Source organism: Callospermophilus lateralis, chromosome 1 (assembly GCF_048772815.1).
Source record: "Callospermophilus lateralis isolate mCalLat2 chromosome 1, mCalLat2.hap1, whole genome shotgun sequence".
Taxonomy (NCBI): Eukaryota; Metazoa; Chordata; class Mammalia; order Rodentia; family Sciuridae; genus Callospermophilus; species Callospermophilus lateralis.
The window spans coordinates 215,043,978-215,062,866 of NC_135305.1; the positions used below are offsets into that span (position 1 = coordinate 215,043,978).

Here is an 18,889-nt window from a genome sequence, read left to right on the forward strand (position 1 = left end):
GTTCCATATTAATGGTTATAAAACTCAACACCCTTCATCAATTCTGCTCTCTATATCTCAAACAAATATATTATTGATGAATTCTAGCATGGAACTAGAAGAGATGGATTGTAGAAGACAGGCCACACAGTTATCTGTGTTAACACAATTCAGGAAAGCCACTTCCAACTAAGATTATATTGTGCTACCACAAGTCTCTTCTTAATTCAAAATCCATCATCTAAATCACAGCCAAAAGGAATGACTAACAGCAAAAGGTGAAAATAATTTAAATGAGATTATCCCATAGGATAAACTTTGCATATTCATAAATTTATGGCCACTATTAGCATAGAAAATAAAGTAAGTCTCCTCTGCTCCCCCTTCAAACAAGCCTATCTAAATCAGAAAAAATAATTAAAAGTATATGAGTAAGAGGCATCTAGTCTCTGCCACCCAAGGCCAGTAGGAAATCCCAATGATTTCTAAATTGTCATTTTTCAATGATCTATTATTCACAGAACAAAAAAAATATTAAAAATTTTCATATTGGAAATACACTTTGGTTCAGCAGACTTCAAAAAAGAGAGAAAATTATAGTAACTGATTCAATGATAAAACACTACCTATTAAACTCATGTACAGTTGCTTAACACGGGCTTACAGAATTATCTCACCTGATGTTCATGTGTGAAAGTAATAAATAGAAATCCATAGTCCAGGGATACTTTAATAAACAACTGAAAAATAAGCTTGCATGTTTTATAACATTTCTTTCATGTTGTAAATGTTCTGGAATGATAGACATGAATTAATTTGTATTATGTACACTTAAAGGACCTCTCTCCAGTAGGAGTCTTTACGTGAGTTTGAAGATTCATGTAGAGGGAATATTACATGAATATTTGACAAAAAAACTTTCCATTCCTTTTCACTTTTATACAATTCCTCTCCAGTGTGCCTTCTCATATATTATGTTAGAACGTGGCCAACTGAAATCTTTCCCACATTGTTTGCATTCAATAAACTGCTCTCCAGTGTGTTTGTGTATGATTTCTAAATAAACTGGGACAACTGAAGGCTTTTACATATTCTTGACATTTATGAGTATTCCTCCAGAATGCATTCTTGCGTGTCCTCAAAAAGCTCATCACTGAAGGTTTTTTTCCCATATTGCTTGTGGTCATAGGGTTTCTCTCCAGTAAGAGCTCCTTCTGGTATTCACACCCAGAGAACTGAAAGTTTTCTTTCATTTTATATTCACAGGGTTTCTCTACAGCAAGAGTCCTTTCGTATCTCCAAAGAACACTGAAAGCTTTACCATGCTGTCTACAATTAGTTACTGTCCATTGTGAGTTCTTCCATGTATTCGAAAGGAACGGGAACACTTAAATGCTTTACCACACTGTTGACATTCATAGGGTTTCTCTCCAGTGTGAGTTCTTTCATGGATCCGAAAGGATCGGGAACAACTGAAGGCCTTATGACACTGTTGACATTCATAGGGTTTCTTTCCAGTGTGAGTTCTTTCATGCATTCGAACAGAACTAGAACAACTGAAGGCTTTGCCACATTGTTTACATTCATAGGGTTTTTCCCCAGTGTGAGTCCTTTCATGTATTCGAATGGAACTTGAACAACTGAAGGCTTTCCCACAATGCTTACATTCATAGGGTTTTTCCCCAGTGTGAGTCCTTTCATGCATTCGAAATGAACTGGAACAACTGAAGGCTTTCCCGCATTGCTTACATTCATAAGGCTTCTCTCCAGTGTGTGTCCTTTCATGCATTCGAAATGAACTGGAAAAACTGAAGGCCTTACCACACTGTTTACACTCATAGGGCTTCTCTCCAGTGTGAATTCTTTCATGCATTCTAAATGAACTGGAACAACTAAAGGCTTTTCCACACTGTTTACACTCATAGGGCTTCTCTCCAGTGTGAGTCCTTTCATGTATTCGAACAGAACTTGAACAACTGAAGGCCTTACCACATTGTTTACATTCATGGGGTTTTTCCCCAGTGTGAGTCCTTTCATGCATTCGAAAGGAACTAGAACAACTGAAGGCTTTCCCACACTGTTTACACTCATAGGGTTTCTCTCCAGTGTGAGTTCTTTCATGAATTTGAAATGAACTTGGACAATCAAAGGCTTTCCCACATTCCTTACATTTATAAGGCCCATTCCCAGTGTGCATTATCATATGTCTTCGAAAACTTGGAAGAGAAATGAACGCTTTCCCACACTGCTTACAATCATAAGGTTTCTCTCCAGTATGAATTCTTTCATGTTTTCGAAAGGAACTAGGAAAACTGAAGGCTTTGCCACATTTTCTACATTTGTAGGGTTTTTCTCCAGTGTGAATCCTTTCATGACTTCGAAACGAAGTGGGACAACTGAGAGCTTTCCCACATTGCTTACACTGATAGGGCTTTTCTCCAGTGTGAGTCCTTTCATGTATTTGAAAAGTTTGGTAGTATCTGAAGGCTTTTCCACATTGTTCACATACATAAGGTTTCTCTCCAGAGTGAGTTCTTTCATGGTTTCGAAATGAACTGGGATGACTGAAGGTTTTCCCACATTCTTTACACTGATAAGGTTTCTCTCCTGTGTGCATTCTCATGTGTCCTCGATATGTTGTGTGATAAATGAAGGCTTTCCCACACTCCTTACATTCATAGGGTTTCTCTCCAGTGTGAGTCCTTTCATGTATCTGAAAGGAACTGGGCCAACAGAAAGCTTTCCCACATTGCTTGCATTTATAGGGTTTCTCTCCAGTGTGAGTCCTTTCGTGTATTCGAAATGAACTCCGAAAGTTGAATGTTTTCCCACATTCCTTACATTCATAGGACTTCTCTCCATATTTGTGGTTCTCATATGGTTTGCGTTCTGTGTGACATTTCATGTGCCTGTTAAGAGATGAATGACACATGTAGACTTTTCCACACACACTGCACTCATGTGGTTTTACTCCAGGAATAGTTTTCTTGTTCCGTTTAAGATTTGGAGTCTGACGGATGGTTTCCCCAAATTGACCTTCTTTTCTTTCACAGAGTCTCTCTACAGTACAACCTCTGTAGAAAACAAGACATGCATTATCAGTGGTCTTTTTTATTAATGATGATTAAAGATTTCACAATAGGTAGCAGAATTGCACGTTTGGTATCTTCAATGTAAGTAATGAATGCTCTGGAAGAGTAACTAGAGCTATAACCAAAACAGTGATATTAAACAGGCACAGTGGCACATGCCTGTAATCCTGCAGTTTGGGAGGCTGAGTCAGAGTGATTACAAGTTCAAGACTAAACTGAGCAACCTAGCAAGACACTGTCTCAAAATAAAATTAAATAAAATAAAGGGCTACTCAAAGGTAGACTGCTTGCCTACTGTGTGTGAGGCCATGAGCTCAACCACCAGGACAAAAAAAAAAAAAAAAAAAGAAAAAGAAAGAAAGAAAGAAAAGAAAAGAAAAAGAAGAAACCAGTGATATTCATAATGTTGAATTTATTAGTAGTTTTAGGTAAACAAATACTGAATATTTATGCCATTTTTAAAAAATGTCAGTGAAATTTTTCTAAAAGCCATAAATACATAATTGAGTTTATTTGTTTTGTTTACTTATTTCTTAAAATTTCATCACATGCTAATATACCCTCATGGGATACTACTTTTTTCCTAGGTACAACTCACCTAAGATTTCTCCCCTGGCTTTTGTATTTATCTTCAGTGTTCTGGTCTTCCCAATTTTCCCCTACAATGCAAACCCAGAAAAATCACTGCAAATTATTAGAAATTATACAAAAATTATTAGATTCTAGGTCCATGATGAGTTCATACCTTGCTAAATTTACTCACCAAAGTATTCCCTTTCTAAAATCAAAGTCTTAAAACCTGGTTGAGGAATAAGAAATACTTGTTCTCTAAGACTAAGTGTGGGAATGATTTTGTTCGTACCTATAGACGCCAAGTTAATGAAGGTTTCCTGCATCACATCTCTGTAGAGTTTCTTCTGAAAGGGATCCAGCAAAGCCCACTCCTCCTGGGTGAAGTTCACAGCCACATCCTCAAAGGCCACTGAGTCCTAAAACATTACACAAACGTATGTGTAAAGAAGGATGGATAAGACTTACAGCATAGGGGACCTACACTTAATTCACTAAAAAGTTCACAAGTCTTTGGTCTCCAAACATTCATTCTATAACTTGGTCATCAAAACTCTGAATTTCTGTCAACAATCGCTTGCTTGTAAATTTAAAAGCACTACAAATATATGGAAATTGTTTCTACATTTTACTGTGGTCACACTAAGTTTTATTGCTCTGCAACAAAAGAATACATAACCTCTTGGATAAATTCTAAATAAATTAAACAAATATTTACATTATAAGACTAGCAACTGCTCACTTTGTGCATGCTACCATTGAGCTATTCCCCCAATCCTTTTGATTTTATTTTGAGACAGGGTCTCATCAAGTTGCCAAGACTGGTCTTGAACTTGCGATCCTCCTGCCTTAGTCTCCTGAATAGCTGGGATTACAGGTGTGTGCTATCACACTCAGCTGTATGAGGTTTTACTATATAAATACATACTTAAGTATTGTACACTTTTTCTTCTATTCCCATAATTGCATATATGATAACAAAAGGCTGGTAGTACTTCCATTTGTAACAATATCCAGCTGGTCATGTTCCTGAAGTTCTGCGGTTTTCTTTTTTTCTTTTTTTTTTTTTTTTTTAATATTTTTTTAGTTGTTGATAGACCTTCTTTTTTATTTATTTGTATGAGGTGCTGAGAATCAAACCCAGTGCCTCGTGCATGCCAGGCAAGCGCACCACCGCTGAGCCACAACCCCAGCCCCTGCAGTTTCTTAAGAAGTAGTCAAATCCCATTGGTTGAAAGAAAATATTCCTTCAGAGAAGAATTCATTGTGTGATATGTACCACAGACTCAGCTGTTCTTTTTTTTTCCAAGTCCAGTTTGATGCAGGGAAGGAAGACAACAGGCATAAGGAGGAAGGCATGACAACTTAGACCTCCACAGAATCCCTGTGTTCATGAGCCTCAGGGCTGCTGCTCAGTTTCTAGCACACATAAGACAAAGGTGATAAGGTAGTAGAGCAATTCTTCCCCTAAGAACCTTAACGATATACCCTATGCAATGCTGACCTTCAAGATCAGAGTTGGGTTAAGAGTTGCAATTTGAAGGAAGTCTGCTGATGTCCACAATGGTTGGAGAGTGAATGATGATTTGGTTCTTCAGTGTCCTCTAAAGGCCCATGTGTTGAAGACCTGGTCCCCAGCCTGTGGCACTGCTGGGAGGTGGTGGAACCTTTAGGAGGTGGGGCCTACTGGAAGGAAATTAGATCATTGGGGGTGTCCCAAAAATGGATATTGGGACCCTGGCCCCTCCTGTTTTACTATTACTTCCCAGGTGAACAGGCCTCTTTCCCACACATTCCTTCTATGATGTGCTGTGCCACCACAGGCCCAAAGTAACAGGGCCAAGCAAACATGGGCTAAAACTGGACCAAAATAAATCTTTATTATAATGTCTCAGATGACAGAAAGCCAACTAACAGGATAAATTTACCCATGATCACAAACTATATAAAAGATTCAGCAGTGCTATCCTCCAGAAGAAATGAATTCCCCTTTCTCCAACCTCAGGAGGAAGTGATTTCCTATGTTACTCTAGAGGCTGATTGCCATGTCACTCATTTCAGCTCTCATGAGGTATACCTGAGAACCCAAGTGAGCACAGGAATCTCTCAGTCATATAATGAGCCTCAGGGCTGCTGCTCATCAGTTTCTAGCTGATCTCTAAAAGAGAGACCAATGCTGATCTCTAAAACAGAGTACTAACCTACTGATATCCATGTGCAGGGGACAGAGGAAAATACTCCCAAACAGAAACTCTGATATGGGAGTTTACAGCAGAAATCAACATCCCTCTTGCTGATTGGTCTAGGGAAAAATGAGCTGCTTGGGTCTGCCCTAATTACTCCTTGTAGAAAGAATCTGTATGACTTTCTCAAAGAAAGTCTTACTAATTAGTGATCAGAAAGGTTTTAACAGTAGTAGGTCTGAGATGCTTACTGTTAGCAATACCTGCTTAAGAAATTTGCCCTTTACTCATATCTGCAAAGTGATCATTTCAGAGGGACCCAATTTTAGTTATAAGAGTGACTTGAGGTGGGGGAAGGAACATCAAAACAAAACCTACATGGTGTGGTGGCAAATGCCTATAATCCCAGCAACTCAGGAGACTCAGTCAGGAGGATGAAAACTTCAAGGCCAGCCTCAGCAATTTAGCAAGACCCTATCTCAAAATAAAAAAATAAAAAGGACTGGGGATGAATCCCCCAGTAATAAAAAAAAAAAAAGTACACAAGAGCTAGGGGTATAGTTCAGTGATACAGTGCTTACCTAGCATGTGCAAGGGTCCTGAGTTCAATCCCCAGTTCAACCACAAAGGGAAAAAAAGTGTCATTTCTCCCACAAGGCATCTCAAAAAAATTCCATAACAAATGGAATTTGTTTAGGAGTACAGAACTACTTCTGTGAACCTCCAAGGAACAAAGTGTCATTTCTCCCACAAGGCATCTCAAAAAATTCCATAACAAATGGAATTTGTTTAGGAGTACAGAACTACTTCTGTGAACCTCCAAGGAACAAGTGTCAAACAGTGGGTAAAGTCATCTGCAGAACAAAGTGAGGCTCATCTAACATGTCAAGGATTTTTCGAGTTACAATATTCTGAACAGGATGACATAGTAAGAGATAAACAAACAGATCAAGGGAATGGAAAAAGTCTTCAAAGGGCTGGTATTTACATGTAAAGTTGATTAATGACAGAAGCAAACACTGCAGAAAAATTCAAGGGCTCACTGATACTTTAATATGTGGGGAATGAACAACTGTTACCTAATTGAAAAAATGCATTGTACCACCTCTATTCCACAGATAATAACCAATTTGATGTAAGTTTAAATGTGAAAAACATAAAAACACTTTCAGAAGTCACAGGCAAATTTTTTGTGAATAGTGCTGAAGATGAGACCCAGGACTTCCTGAACGCTAAGTACATACTCTACCACTGAGCTACAACCCAAGGCCCCTAATTTATTTTGATGCAAGAACAGGAAGAATTTTCTCATATAATAGTAAGCTATAAAGGATAAGACCAAGATATTCAAATATATTAAAATGAAAAAAAGTTAAAAGACAAACCAAAGTGGAATATAATTATCTCTGATATATACAATATTAGTGTGCAAAATAAAAATAAGCACATAAGCCTGTAATCCCAAGGTAATCCCCCCATCCCCATGGCCTCATGAGTTCTGGGGATTGAACCCAGGGGCTTGAGTGTTGAGAGCCACAGCCGAAGGGGCCCCAGCAAACTTCCAGCTGCCAGCAAACTTCCAGCTGCCAGCTGATGATTGGCTCACAGTGGCCCCAGCAAACTTCTAGCTGCCAATTGATTGGCTCCTCTGCAGTGATGCTCATTGGGTTGTTTCCCCGCCCTTTCAGACCATGGAGCTGCTCATTGGAGAACTTTTTTTTTGGCTCTGCCCACGCGACCCAGCCAATTGGCCTCAAGAGCAGGAGGAGTGGGGTAGGTTGAGAGGCTTGTGGGAAGGCGGTGGTGACAGTTGGGCTCTGAAGGTTTTCCTGAAGAGCTGTGGTTTGGCATGTGTTCTAAAAATAAAGTTCGTTTCTTTTGTCAAGTGGCTCCTGAATTGTGCCCAGCCAGACTGCGGCACTTGAGCATGCTAGGCAAGTACTCTACCACTGAAGTAGATGCCCAGCCCTTTTTAAATTTTGAGATAGGGTCTAAGTTTCCAAGGTTTGTCTCAAATTTGCAATCTTTCTGCTGCCTCAGTCTCCCAAGTAGCTGGGATTACAGGTGTGTGCCATTCTCATACACCATATAAGATTTTGATGAGGAGGAAACAGCTAAATGAAATGGCAGGAAGTTCTTATAAGTTAGATTATTACTGAATGGCAGAAGAGTCAAGTGATACACTCCACTGCTATTTCCTATAAATTTATACATGAGCATGACCTACAACCCAATGATTTTTCTCCAATGTGCAAAGGATTTACTGTATTTGTACTTAGTGATGGATAGCAAAATGATAGGATTAGTATTTTTAAAAATATTTTTTTAGTTGTCAATGAACCTTTATTTTTTTATATGTGGTGCTGCGAATCGAACCTTACACATGCTAGGCAAGCGCTCTACCACTGAGCCACAACCCTAGCCCAGGATCAGAATTCTTTTTTATATATATATATTTATTTTTTAGTTGTAGTTGGGCACAATATCTTTACTTTATTTATTTTTATGTGGTGCTGAAGATTGAACCCAGGGCCTCTAACATGCTAGATGAGCTCTCTACCACTGAGCAAATAATTGTAGTTGGACATAATACCTTTATTTTATTTTTTTATTTTTATATGATGCTGAGGATCGAATCTAGGGCCTCATACACGCTAGGCAAGTGCTCTACGGCTGAGCCACAACCCCAGCCCCACCCCCCCATCTTTATAAGAGCAAAAAATCAACCTGAGAAAGCCCAAACACAATAAATACTGGACAGAAAATATCCCATGTTTTATCATGTGTGAAACATGCAGAGGCAAAGAAACCACTCAAAAACCTATTCACTATAACTTCATTAATGCTCATTTGCAGAAAGTTCAGATGAAGCTAAAGTAAAAGAAGACTGTGTAACAGATAAGAAAAGATGATAAAGGTATAAAGACTAATCAAAGAATCAGGATGAACCAGTGAACATGAAGAGACTAATGCCCGCTCAGGGTCCACTTATGAATACATATTTTAAAAAGCACTTTACTGAGGTTGTATATATTTAATGTATACAACCCCATGAGTTTGGGGATGAGTATACACCAGCTCAACCAACACCCCATAAGGCCACAGGCATAGCCATCGACAACCTCATTACTATCCCCACTCTCATTATTACTACTATTTGTTCATGTATACATTCTTGTTTGTGTTAACACAGTAAGTAAATAAATAAATAAATAAGAAAAAAGAACGCAAGATCTACTTGAAAAGTTTTAACTGTAAAATATAGTATTGCTAGTAAAGGCACCATGTTGTACAGACCTCCACAATTTATCTGCATAACTTAAACGTTCCCTTGAATATCACCTGCTCATTTCCCCACTCCCCTGAAAATGATCATTCTACTCTCTGCTTCCAAGAATTCAAATATTTTAGATTATTACATATACATGTGCTGGGAGCCATCAGCCAAGTAGGTATGACAATTTCCTTGCCAGCTACTCCCATGCTGTCTAGTGGAAGGACTCTTGAAAGGTGACCTTGCTCAAGGACCAGGGTGGATCCGTGTTTAGGGTGTCCCCGGTTTAGCATAATAGGAGATTAGGGTGTTCCCCCTTTAGAATAGGGCGTATCCTGCTGCTGAGTTCCTCTTGAGTTCTTAGGGTCAGACAGTATATTTGGGAGACAGAAGCCCAGGAGTAGTGGATTTGGGCAGAGAACGTGGATTTCCCCAGAACGTGTTTGTAGACGGCTGGTGTGAGTTCAGGAATAAAGAATTGCTGTTTGAATCTACAAGCTGTGTGGAGACTCGTGATTTGTGCCCAGCCAGAGACTGCGGCATACATGATCTCATAGTATTTGTTTTTCTGAGTGTAACATCCCCCAAATCTATTCTCAGTGTGGCACATGGCAGGATTGCTCTATTTTAATATCCCATTGCATGTAAATATCGCACTTACTCTGCCCATTCGCTCACTGATGGATATTTAGATTGTTTACATACCTTGGCTATTATGAATAAGGCTGTAATACACATGGAAGTGTGGGTATCTCTTTGAGATTCTGATTGTAATTCTTTTAGATAAATATGTACAAGTTGGACAATTGGGGAATATGGTAATTCTGTCTTTGTTTTTTTTTAATAAATTTTTTTTAGTTTTAGGTAGACACAATATCTTTATTTTTTATTTTTATGTTGTGCTGAGAATCGAACCCAGTGCCTCAAGCATGCTAGGTGAGCGCGCTACCACCTGACCCACATCCCCACCCCTCTTTATTTTTCTTTTAAGAGAGAGAGAGAGAGGGGGGGGCGGTTATTTTAATATTTATTTTTTAGTTTTCGGTGGATACATCATCTTTATTTTATTTTTATGTGGTGCTAAGGATCGAACCCAGTGCCCTGCCCATGCCAGGAGAGCGCGCTACCGCTTGAGCCACATCCCCAGCCCTCTTTAATTGTTTTTATAATCCACTATACTGTTACCCATTAAGGCTGTACCCATTTACATTCCTACTAACAATGTATCAGGGTTCCCTCTCCTCAAAATCATCGCTGGCATCTACAGGACTATGGGCAGATTTCTTCACAAAAGCCTTGCAGGCCAACAGACAACAGGACAACATATTCAGAGTGTTAGAAGAAAATAACTGCTCAAGAAGACATTACTCAAGCAAGGTCAACCTTTAGAAATTAAGAGCTAAAGTTCCCAGGTAAACAAGCTGAGGGAGCCCCTGACTACTAGACTTGCCTTTGGAGAAGTGCTCATGGGAGGACTTCAAGTTGAAACAAAACAATGCTCACTGGCAACATGAAAACAGGAAGGTATAAAATTCAGTCATGAAAAAAAAAAGGATGCATATCTTCCAAGAATCCCATTGGATTCCTGTAACCTCAAATGGTACTGAACCCTATATATGAAACAGAGATCCTGTGAAATTAAATATTCCAAACTATTTTAGCTCTCAAACATCCTCATGCTGAAAAACCACCCCCTGGCCCAGCTGGGCACCAAGGAAGCTAGAATTGACATGTTCCCTGGCTAGCACAGCCTGACTAAGCCTACATATATCAGGTGCCTGGCTTTTGTTTCTTTAAATTGTTCTGCTTCTGTAGGACTTGCAGAAAAACAATCTAGCTGCTTCCCAGTTTGATTAAATTCATTTTTCCTGTTTACATCATTTGCTTGTTTCTTATGCATGCAAGTGACTGAGATTCAGATGGGTTCCCTGAGCTGGCTGGCAGTAGCATAAGTACTGTTTTCCCTTATCCACACGTAACTATGATAAAGGAACAGTAAGAGATTACAACAGGCAAAGTAAAAAATTAACAGCAACATCCGGGCCAGGGATGTGGCTCAGTAGTAGACCACTTGCTTAGCATGCACAAGGCCTTGCATTCCATCCCAAGTACCACAAACAAACAATAACAACAATAATAAAGTAGAAGAATCATAACAATGCTGTCATAAACTGGACATGGTGGTACATGCCTGTAATTCTAGCTGGTCAGAAGGCTAAGGTAGGAGGATTGCAAGTTCAAGGCCAGCCTGGATAATTTAGTGGGACCTTGGCTCAGAATAAAAAATTAAAAGGGTTAGGCATATAACTCAGAGATAATACACTTGCCTAGCACTCCCAAGTCCTGGGTTCAACCCCCAGTACTACAAAGTATAATAATAATAATACTATAAAATATATGTTATATGAATTTCTCTTTCTTTCTCTCAAAATACCTTACTGCATTGTACTCACCCTTCTTATGATGATGAGATTGTTACTAAGTGACTAGCAGGCAGGTATCATAGAACAGGGATATGCAGGACAAAATGGTGATTCACCCTTTTGTCCTTGATCTCAGGTAAGACTCAAGATAGTGTGAGATATTAGCATACTATTCAGAAAGTGCAAATTTTAAATTGTGAGTTGTTTATATTACTGAAAATTTCCATTTAATCAGACCATAGTTAACCACATGTAACTGAAACTATGAAAAGCAAAGCTGTGGGTAGGGAGTCCTACTGTGGTCATATCTAAAATATTCTAACACACTATAGTGGTGGTATGTATATTTCTAATTCCAGCATAAGTTAAAAGACCAAGGTATAAAAAATAAACATACTCTGAGTTCCATCTGCATTAACATACACACACACACACACAAAAAAAAAAAAAAAAAACCTAGAATGACAACAACAAAAGATAGTCATTTCAACAAGTAGTGCTAGAAAAACTGAGCTTCAACTTTTGGAAATATTTCACATCTTCCCCCAAGATCTCTTCATGACACATATTTTTTATTTCTGAAAGAAAATGAAAATCAAATGAGTACTTAAATCTTTTCAGGGTGACAAACTGAGGGACAGTGATGACCTGGAGCTGTGCTAAAAGGTCAGACTTCCCAGGAAAGTTTGCAAATAGGAACTTCTATCCAAGAGAGTTCCCCTAGGATGTATGTGCCTGGGAAAGTGTCTAAGAGGCACAAGGATATCAGACAACCTAGCTCCAGGTAACTATTCTGAGCTTCCCTCTCATAAGAATATCCACAAACAACTGAATTTTTTGAAAAAAAGAACTATTGATTCATATGTGGGGAAAATGGTAATTGAAATATTGCGTTTAATTGAAATGCACCACCGAGGTTGCTTTTAATGAGTGATGCTATCAACTGGAGAAGGGAAGGTGGCATCTGGACATGCGAAAACCAATCTAGAAATTAGGAATTTACTGTTAGCTCTAGGAAGGGCTGCACCCGGGCACAGAGCTGTGGATTTGCACCACTGTTTCTCAGATATTTAGAAAGCTCGAGAAAATGGGTCGCCCTTGGGGAGGAAGGCGAAACCCGGGCCTGGGTAGACCGCAGTTCCTCCCGCGCACGGATCCAACGCGCGAGTGAGGGTCTCCCCGTGACCCAGCCGCGGTCGCCGCAGTCTGGGGAGACGTGCGGCGGAGCTGCCCCGATAGGCTCTGGGCCAGGCCCAAGTCGCCGCGCAGGGGCAGGACAGGAGGCCAGGGTCCCAGCTGCCTGTCGGAGCTACGGCGGACTGTAAGGGAGCCAGGGCCGAGCGGCGCCGGCGGACTGGACCGCAGACTCCAGTTCCAGGCGAGGAGGCCCGGGTCCCGCCCCGGCCGCTTCCGGCCGGCTCCTTCAGTCCCTCCCCGCCCCTGGAGGTCTGGTCCCAGCTCACCATTTCCCGGCTTCCGGGTGTCCCGGCGTCCTCCCTGTGGCTCCGGCGGCCCGCGCAGGTGCTAGTGCCACCTGAGGCCCTCCAGCGGCGAGGAGACCCAAGGTGGAGAGCGGCCCCAGCGCGTAGCGTCCTTCTGCCGTGCGCGCCGCCGCTCCCGCCCACACCTTTCCGGCGGCGTCCCTGATTGGACGGTTCTCAAGGACACGCCCCCTTTGTGACAGCGGGGCGGAAAGACGCTCACCAAGCCGCCGGGGTGTAAGCCGCGTCGGGAACCGGTACCTGTTAGGGGTTTTGGGCTTTAAGCCCAACTCGTACTGCTCCTTGGGTTTGGTGTTGGTGGCTCCTACAGCTCCTTCTGAACGCGGAGACAAAAATGTGTGCAGGGAATCACGGGTTTAGTTTCTAGAGAAAGCGAGGCCTTTTGTTCAGGTCTTGCAAGGTAGAAACTGAAGGGTCAGAGGTCTTAGGCTTGACCTAAGACTTTGAGGCCTCTTGTAGACTTATAAAGCTTGTTTACAAACACAAACACTTAAAGTAACCTCACCATATCCAACAAAGAATCTGGCTCCATTTGGTCTTTGACAATTGACAGGGTTGAGCCTTCCCCCAAACACTTGGTACTGGTACTAAGGGGTAAAACCCGAAGCCCTAGCCTGGGAGGAGAAACTTTCTCTAGATAAGTCACAAGCTATGAGATATGTTCATTAAAACTATGAACTGTACATTTTGCACTGGATGGATATCCATCAATTTGTGCACCTAGAGAACTTTGGAATGGAAATGGGTGTGATATTCATAAGGCGATTAATTCCCGTTTTCTCTGCCATTAGAAAAAACAGTGAATGAACCTTAAGAAGTTGGATCGAAACTCCTAAGGCGTTTACTTATTTATTTGAACAGTTTTATATAATGCATACTCACACAATACATCTAATTATAGGGTAGAATTCAGTGGCTTTCAATATGTTCACATATACCTACAATCATTAGTGCAGTCGATTTAAACAAACAAACAAACAACAACAACAACAAAAAAAAAAAAACTGGGGATTTAATCCTGGGGAGCCCCACCGCTGAGCTAAAGTTCCTTTTTACTTTTTTTGTGACAGGGTCTCTCTAAATTGCCCAGGGTAGCCTGGAACTTGCAATCTTCGTGTTTCATACGCCACCCGGCGGCTATTCTGTTTTTGGAGAGTCTTGCTGGGTTGACCAGGTTGACCTCAAACTCCTTGGGCTCAAGCAAACTCTAGGTTCCCTGCTTCATCCTCCACAGTAGCTGAGACTACCAAGCACAGGCCATCACGCTCTGTTAATTACCGTCATTTTAGAACATTTTCAACACCTCATAAAGAAATCCCTTCATATGGTAACCCATAAATGTGTATCATTAGGTATCAATTTAAAATTAGGGGCTGGCGGGTGAAGTTCAGTAGTAGAGAGCTTGCCTAGAATACTAAAGTGCCTGGGTTTCATCCCCAGAACAACAACTACAAGAAATAAAGAAGAAACTCTATGCTCTTTAGCTCTCCATCTCCTGTCTTTTCACTTCTTTATCTAAGCCTCTAGGCGAGCATTAATTTACTTTCTGTTACTATAGCTTTCTGTACTTGGAATAAAATCAAATGTGTTCTTTGTAATTAACTTTATTTACTTGTCATAATTATTTCCAGTGACATTTGTGTTGGAGTATGCATTAATATTTGCACTCTACTAAGTTTTCCATGTTGCCTGGAACTATTGATCCTCCTGCCTCAGCCTCTGAGTAACTGGGATTATAGGCCCTTTCATTCTGGGCTCAAATTTATTCATTTTGTTAACCTCAGGGTACTTTCTAGTATCCAAATAACTCATTCGCTTATCCACTCATGTCTCTTTATAACATTTGGTTGTTTCCATTCTTTTAAACTATTATTAATAAGTTTGCTATAAACATTCATGTACAGTTTTTCAATGGACATTTAATTTCATTTCTTTTAGAGTGGAATGAATGGGACTCCTAGTACTTCTATGTTTAATCTCCAAGGAACTAACAGTTTTCTAAGAAGGCTACTATACTATTTTAGATTCCCACAAGCAATGCATAAGGATTCTAATTTTTTTTCATATCTTCAGCATCACTTGTTACCATATCCCCCCCCTTTTTTTTAAGGGGGCAGTGCTACAGATGGAACCCAAGGTCTTGCACATGTTAGACAAGTGCTTTACCTCCGAGTTATACCCCCAACCCAGTATCTTTTTGATTCTAGTCATCCTAGTGACTGTGAAGTGGCATATTTTTATTTTTATTTTTTTTTGAGACAGGGAAGGAGAGTAGTCTCACTATGTTGCCCAGGCTGATCTTGAACTCAAGTGATCCTCTTACCTTGGCCTCCAGAGTAGCTGGACTACTAATGTGTGCTACCACACCTGGCTTCATTGTGGATTTTTTTCTTTTTTTTTCTTTTTTTTTTTTTGCGATACTGGAAATTGGACCCAGGTGTGCTCTACCACTGAGCTACATCTTCAGTGGTAGAGCCCTTTTTGTATTTTTTTATTTTTAAGCAGGCTTTTACTCAGTCTGACCTCAAATTGAGATCCTCCTGCCTCAGCTTCCCAAGTAGCAGGGTTTTTAGAAGTGTGCCACCATGCTAGACCTTCTTTGTGGTTTTAATTTCCATTTCCTTCATGGATAATAATGTTCAACATATATTTTTCAGTGCTGGGGATTGAACCCAAGGACTGGAGCATACTAGGCAAGCACTTGACTACTGAACCACACCCCCTAGCACAACATCTTTCTTTTTTTGGGAGGGGGCACCGGGATTGAACTAAGGGGCACTCAACCACTGAGCCACATCCCCAGTACAATTTTGTATTTTATCAGAGACAAAGTCTCACTGAGTTGCTTAGTGCCTCACCTTTGCTGAGGCTGGCTTTGAACTCATCATCCTCCTGTCTCAGCCTTCTGAGCTGCTGGGATTATAGGTGTGTGCCACCCAGTCCAGCCCCATCTTTCTTTTTAAAAAAATCTTTATTTTTAAAATAAATAAAATAGTAATTGTGCATACTTATGGGGTACAGTGTGACATTTCAGTAAATGCATATAATGTTATGAACAGGTCAGGGTAACTGGCATATTTATCATTTCAGACATATATAATTTCTTTGTATTGGAAGATACTCAGCATTTTTCATTTGCTCTTGGTCATTTGTATATCTTCCTTGGAAAACTGCGAATCGGCCTGGCCCGGAATCCTCTCTGGGCAGCTCCACCTGCAGCCCCTCTTCTCCCAACTGTGCAGTGACCCGTGGAGGGTCACTGTGACACCAACTCCTGGGAGGGAGTCGTGCATGGGATGAGCTGCCTCTCTTCCCAGCTCAGAGCAGGATCTCAAATTCTCAGCCCCACCACACTCTCCCCAGTGCTGGCTACAGATCCCAAACTTCCAGTTTCCGCCCCACGTTCCAAGTCCCATCCTCTCTCCAGTAGATATTATTATTACTTGTCCTATTAAATAAAGTTTATAGAAGACTACTGGTTTAAGGCTGGAGTTGTGGCTCAGCAGTAGAGTGCTTGCCTAGCACATATGAGGCCCCGGGGTTTGATCCACCACATAAAAATAAAAAAATAAAATAAATGTATTGTGTCTGTCTACAACTAAAAAATAAATATTAAAAAAAAAAAGACCACTGATTTGTTCTGAGCTCCTGAACTAGGTCCGGCTGGCCACACCAAATGGAATTACTCATACTGAAGTTCCATGTCAGCAAGCCCAATCTGCCAAGAAAATCAGGAGACAGAAAATGGCCAGATCCCCAAATGGGCCAGTGTTAGGCTGGGTGATTAAAAAAAAAAAAAAAAAAAAAAAAAGTCCCTTTTGCTTTAACCTTTCTGTGGAAAGTAACTTTGAACAGAACAATGGGACTTTTGTTCTCTCAGCCCTTTTCTGCCTTTAAAGCCCAAACTCCTTCTGCTCAGCACACATTCAGATTTATAGAATCTGTACTAGAATTGCAAATAAAAGCCAATCAGATGTTTTGATTTGCTTTTGTCATTCGACAGTCCTCTATGCTGATTTTCAAACTATGGCACTGTTTTTTTTTTTTGTTTGTTGGTTTGTTTTGTGTGTGTTTTAATTTTTTTAGTTGTAGCTGGATCTTTATTTTATGCATTTATATGGTGCTGAGGCTCGAACCCAGGGCCTCACACATGCTAGGCAAGCACTCCACCCCTGAGCCACAACTCCAGCCCCTATGACACTGTTTTTCCCCATCAGTACTGGGGATTGAACCCACTGCATGCATGGCTAGGCAAGCATGGTGTTAGTTTGCCCAGGCTGCCCTGAAACTTGCCATCATCCTGCCTCAACCTCTTGAGTAGCTGGGATTACAGGCCTGTGCCACCATGCCTGGTCAAATGCATTATTTTAATTACCATTTCTTTTCACAGAGCAGTGGATGGTTTTGTTTGTTTTCATAGTTTAGATGGATACAATACCTTTATTTTATTTATCTATCTTTATGTGGTGCTGAGGATCAAACCCAGGGCCTCACACATACTAGGCAAACGGTCTTCCACTGAGCTACAGCCCCAGCCCTGGATGGTTCTTTTTAAAGATTTGCTTTTTGTTTGAGAATTTTTACAAGAGAAAACAACACTTGGAACTGGTTGCACAAAATCTTTGTGCCTCTCCTCCAGTGACTCCAAGCCATGATTCCTCTTGAGCAGCATCTTTCCTGGATATAGTTATCTTGTGGGATCTCTTTAGCGTTTTTTTTTGAAGTTCCTCTTTGCAAACTTTTTTGGGTAATCTAGCCTTTCAGCATTGTTCCAGTTGAGCACTGTCCCTCTCTGCATTTGTCACCTCAAAAAGATTTATGTACTAATATCAGAATGTTTAAAAACATTCACAAATATGCTTAGCAACAAATTTTAGACAAAAATAAGGCATTGGTGAACTTGAAAATAGTTAATAGGAAAAGAATTTAATGAAATTATATAAACCTGAGTAACCTTTGGGGCACTATTTATTAGTTTAATATATGTATAAGTGAATATCATGAAAAGGAAAAATGATGAAAGGAATGGGTAAAAAGTAATTAAATAAGTGAAGCCTAAATTTTAAAACAAAATAGTGAAAAGCCCACCCCCCCAAAATTTATGTACTCATTTGAGTCTCATTTTTTCCAGTAAATGCAAAATATTTATAATTAATAAAGTGTGATACAATAGATTTCCAAAGAGGCAAGAAAGACATGAATTTCAGGGGGAAATTTTTTTCAGTGTTACATTTGTTTTAATTCTTGTTTCCCTACTTCTTCTTGGAGCACATATAGTAAGTTTCTCGGGTCTGTTTTTTTCTTTTTTGATGATTTCAAAAAGAATTCCTGGGCTTAAGCTTCTAACACCTTGAAGTGTTCAAATATGAGTTTATAAAATAATTTCTTGCCTTGGAAATAACAATTGATTGACAGCATTTTCTTGTTATGTGTGTTTTGGGTGGGTACTGAGGATCAAACCCAGGGCCTCCTGCATGCTAGGCAAGCTCTCTCCCAATACTTCATTTTCTGAAAAGAAAAGAAACTTGTGGGTCTTCTTGTGGAATCAGTAAATATTCCTTATAGTTTTCTCTCCTCCTTCTTATACATAAAAGTTGGATTGAGTGATTTTGCTGGATTCTTCAAACACTGAGTTTGTTTCATTTAAGATATTAATGATGGGCTGGGGTTGTGGCTCAGTGGTAGAGCAGTTGCCTGGCATGTGTGAGGCCCTGGGTTTGATCCTCAGCACCATATAAATATGAAGATGTGTGGCTCCATGTAAAACATTTGCCTGGCATGCACAAGGCCTTAGGTTCCATCCCTGGCACTACTAAAACAAAGACTTATCTCCAGTTTCTCTAAATAAACAAATGCATAAACTTAT

At 40.2% G+C, this 18,889-nt stretch overlaps 1 protein-coding gene across 1 annotated transcript; it reads right to left on the reverse strand.

The window, feature by feature from the left end:
• Positions 1-1,383: 1,383 nt before the first annotated feature.
• On the reverse strand, positions 1,384-13,128 carry LOC143393698 (uncharacterized). Its single transcript, XM_076848118.1, is given in 5 exon segments — positions 1,384-1,499; positions 1,502-3,053; positions 3,670-3,730; positions 3,934-4,060; positions 12,985-13,128. Coding segments are annotated over 5 exon segments (1,764 nt in total). The 5' UTR covers positions 12,988-13,128; the 3' UTR covers positions 1,384-1,478.
• Between the last annotated feature and the right edge of the window lie 5,761 nt (positions 13,129-18,889).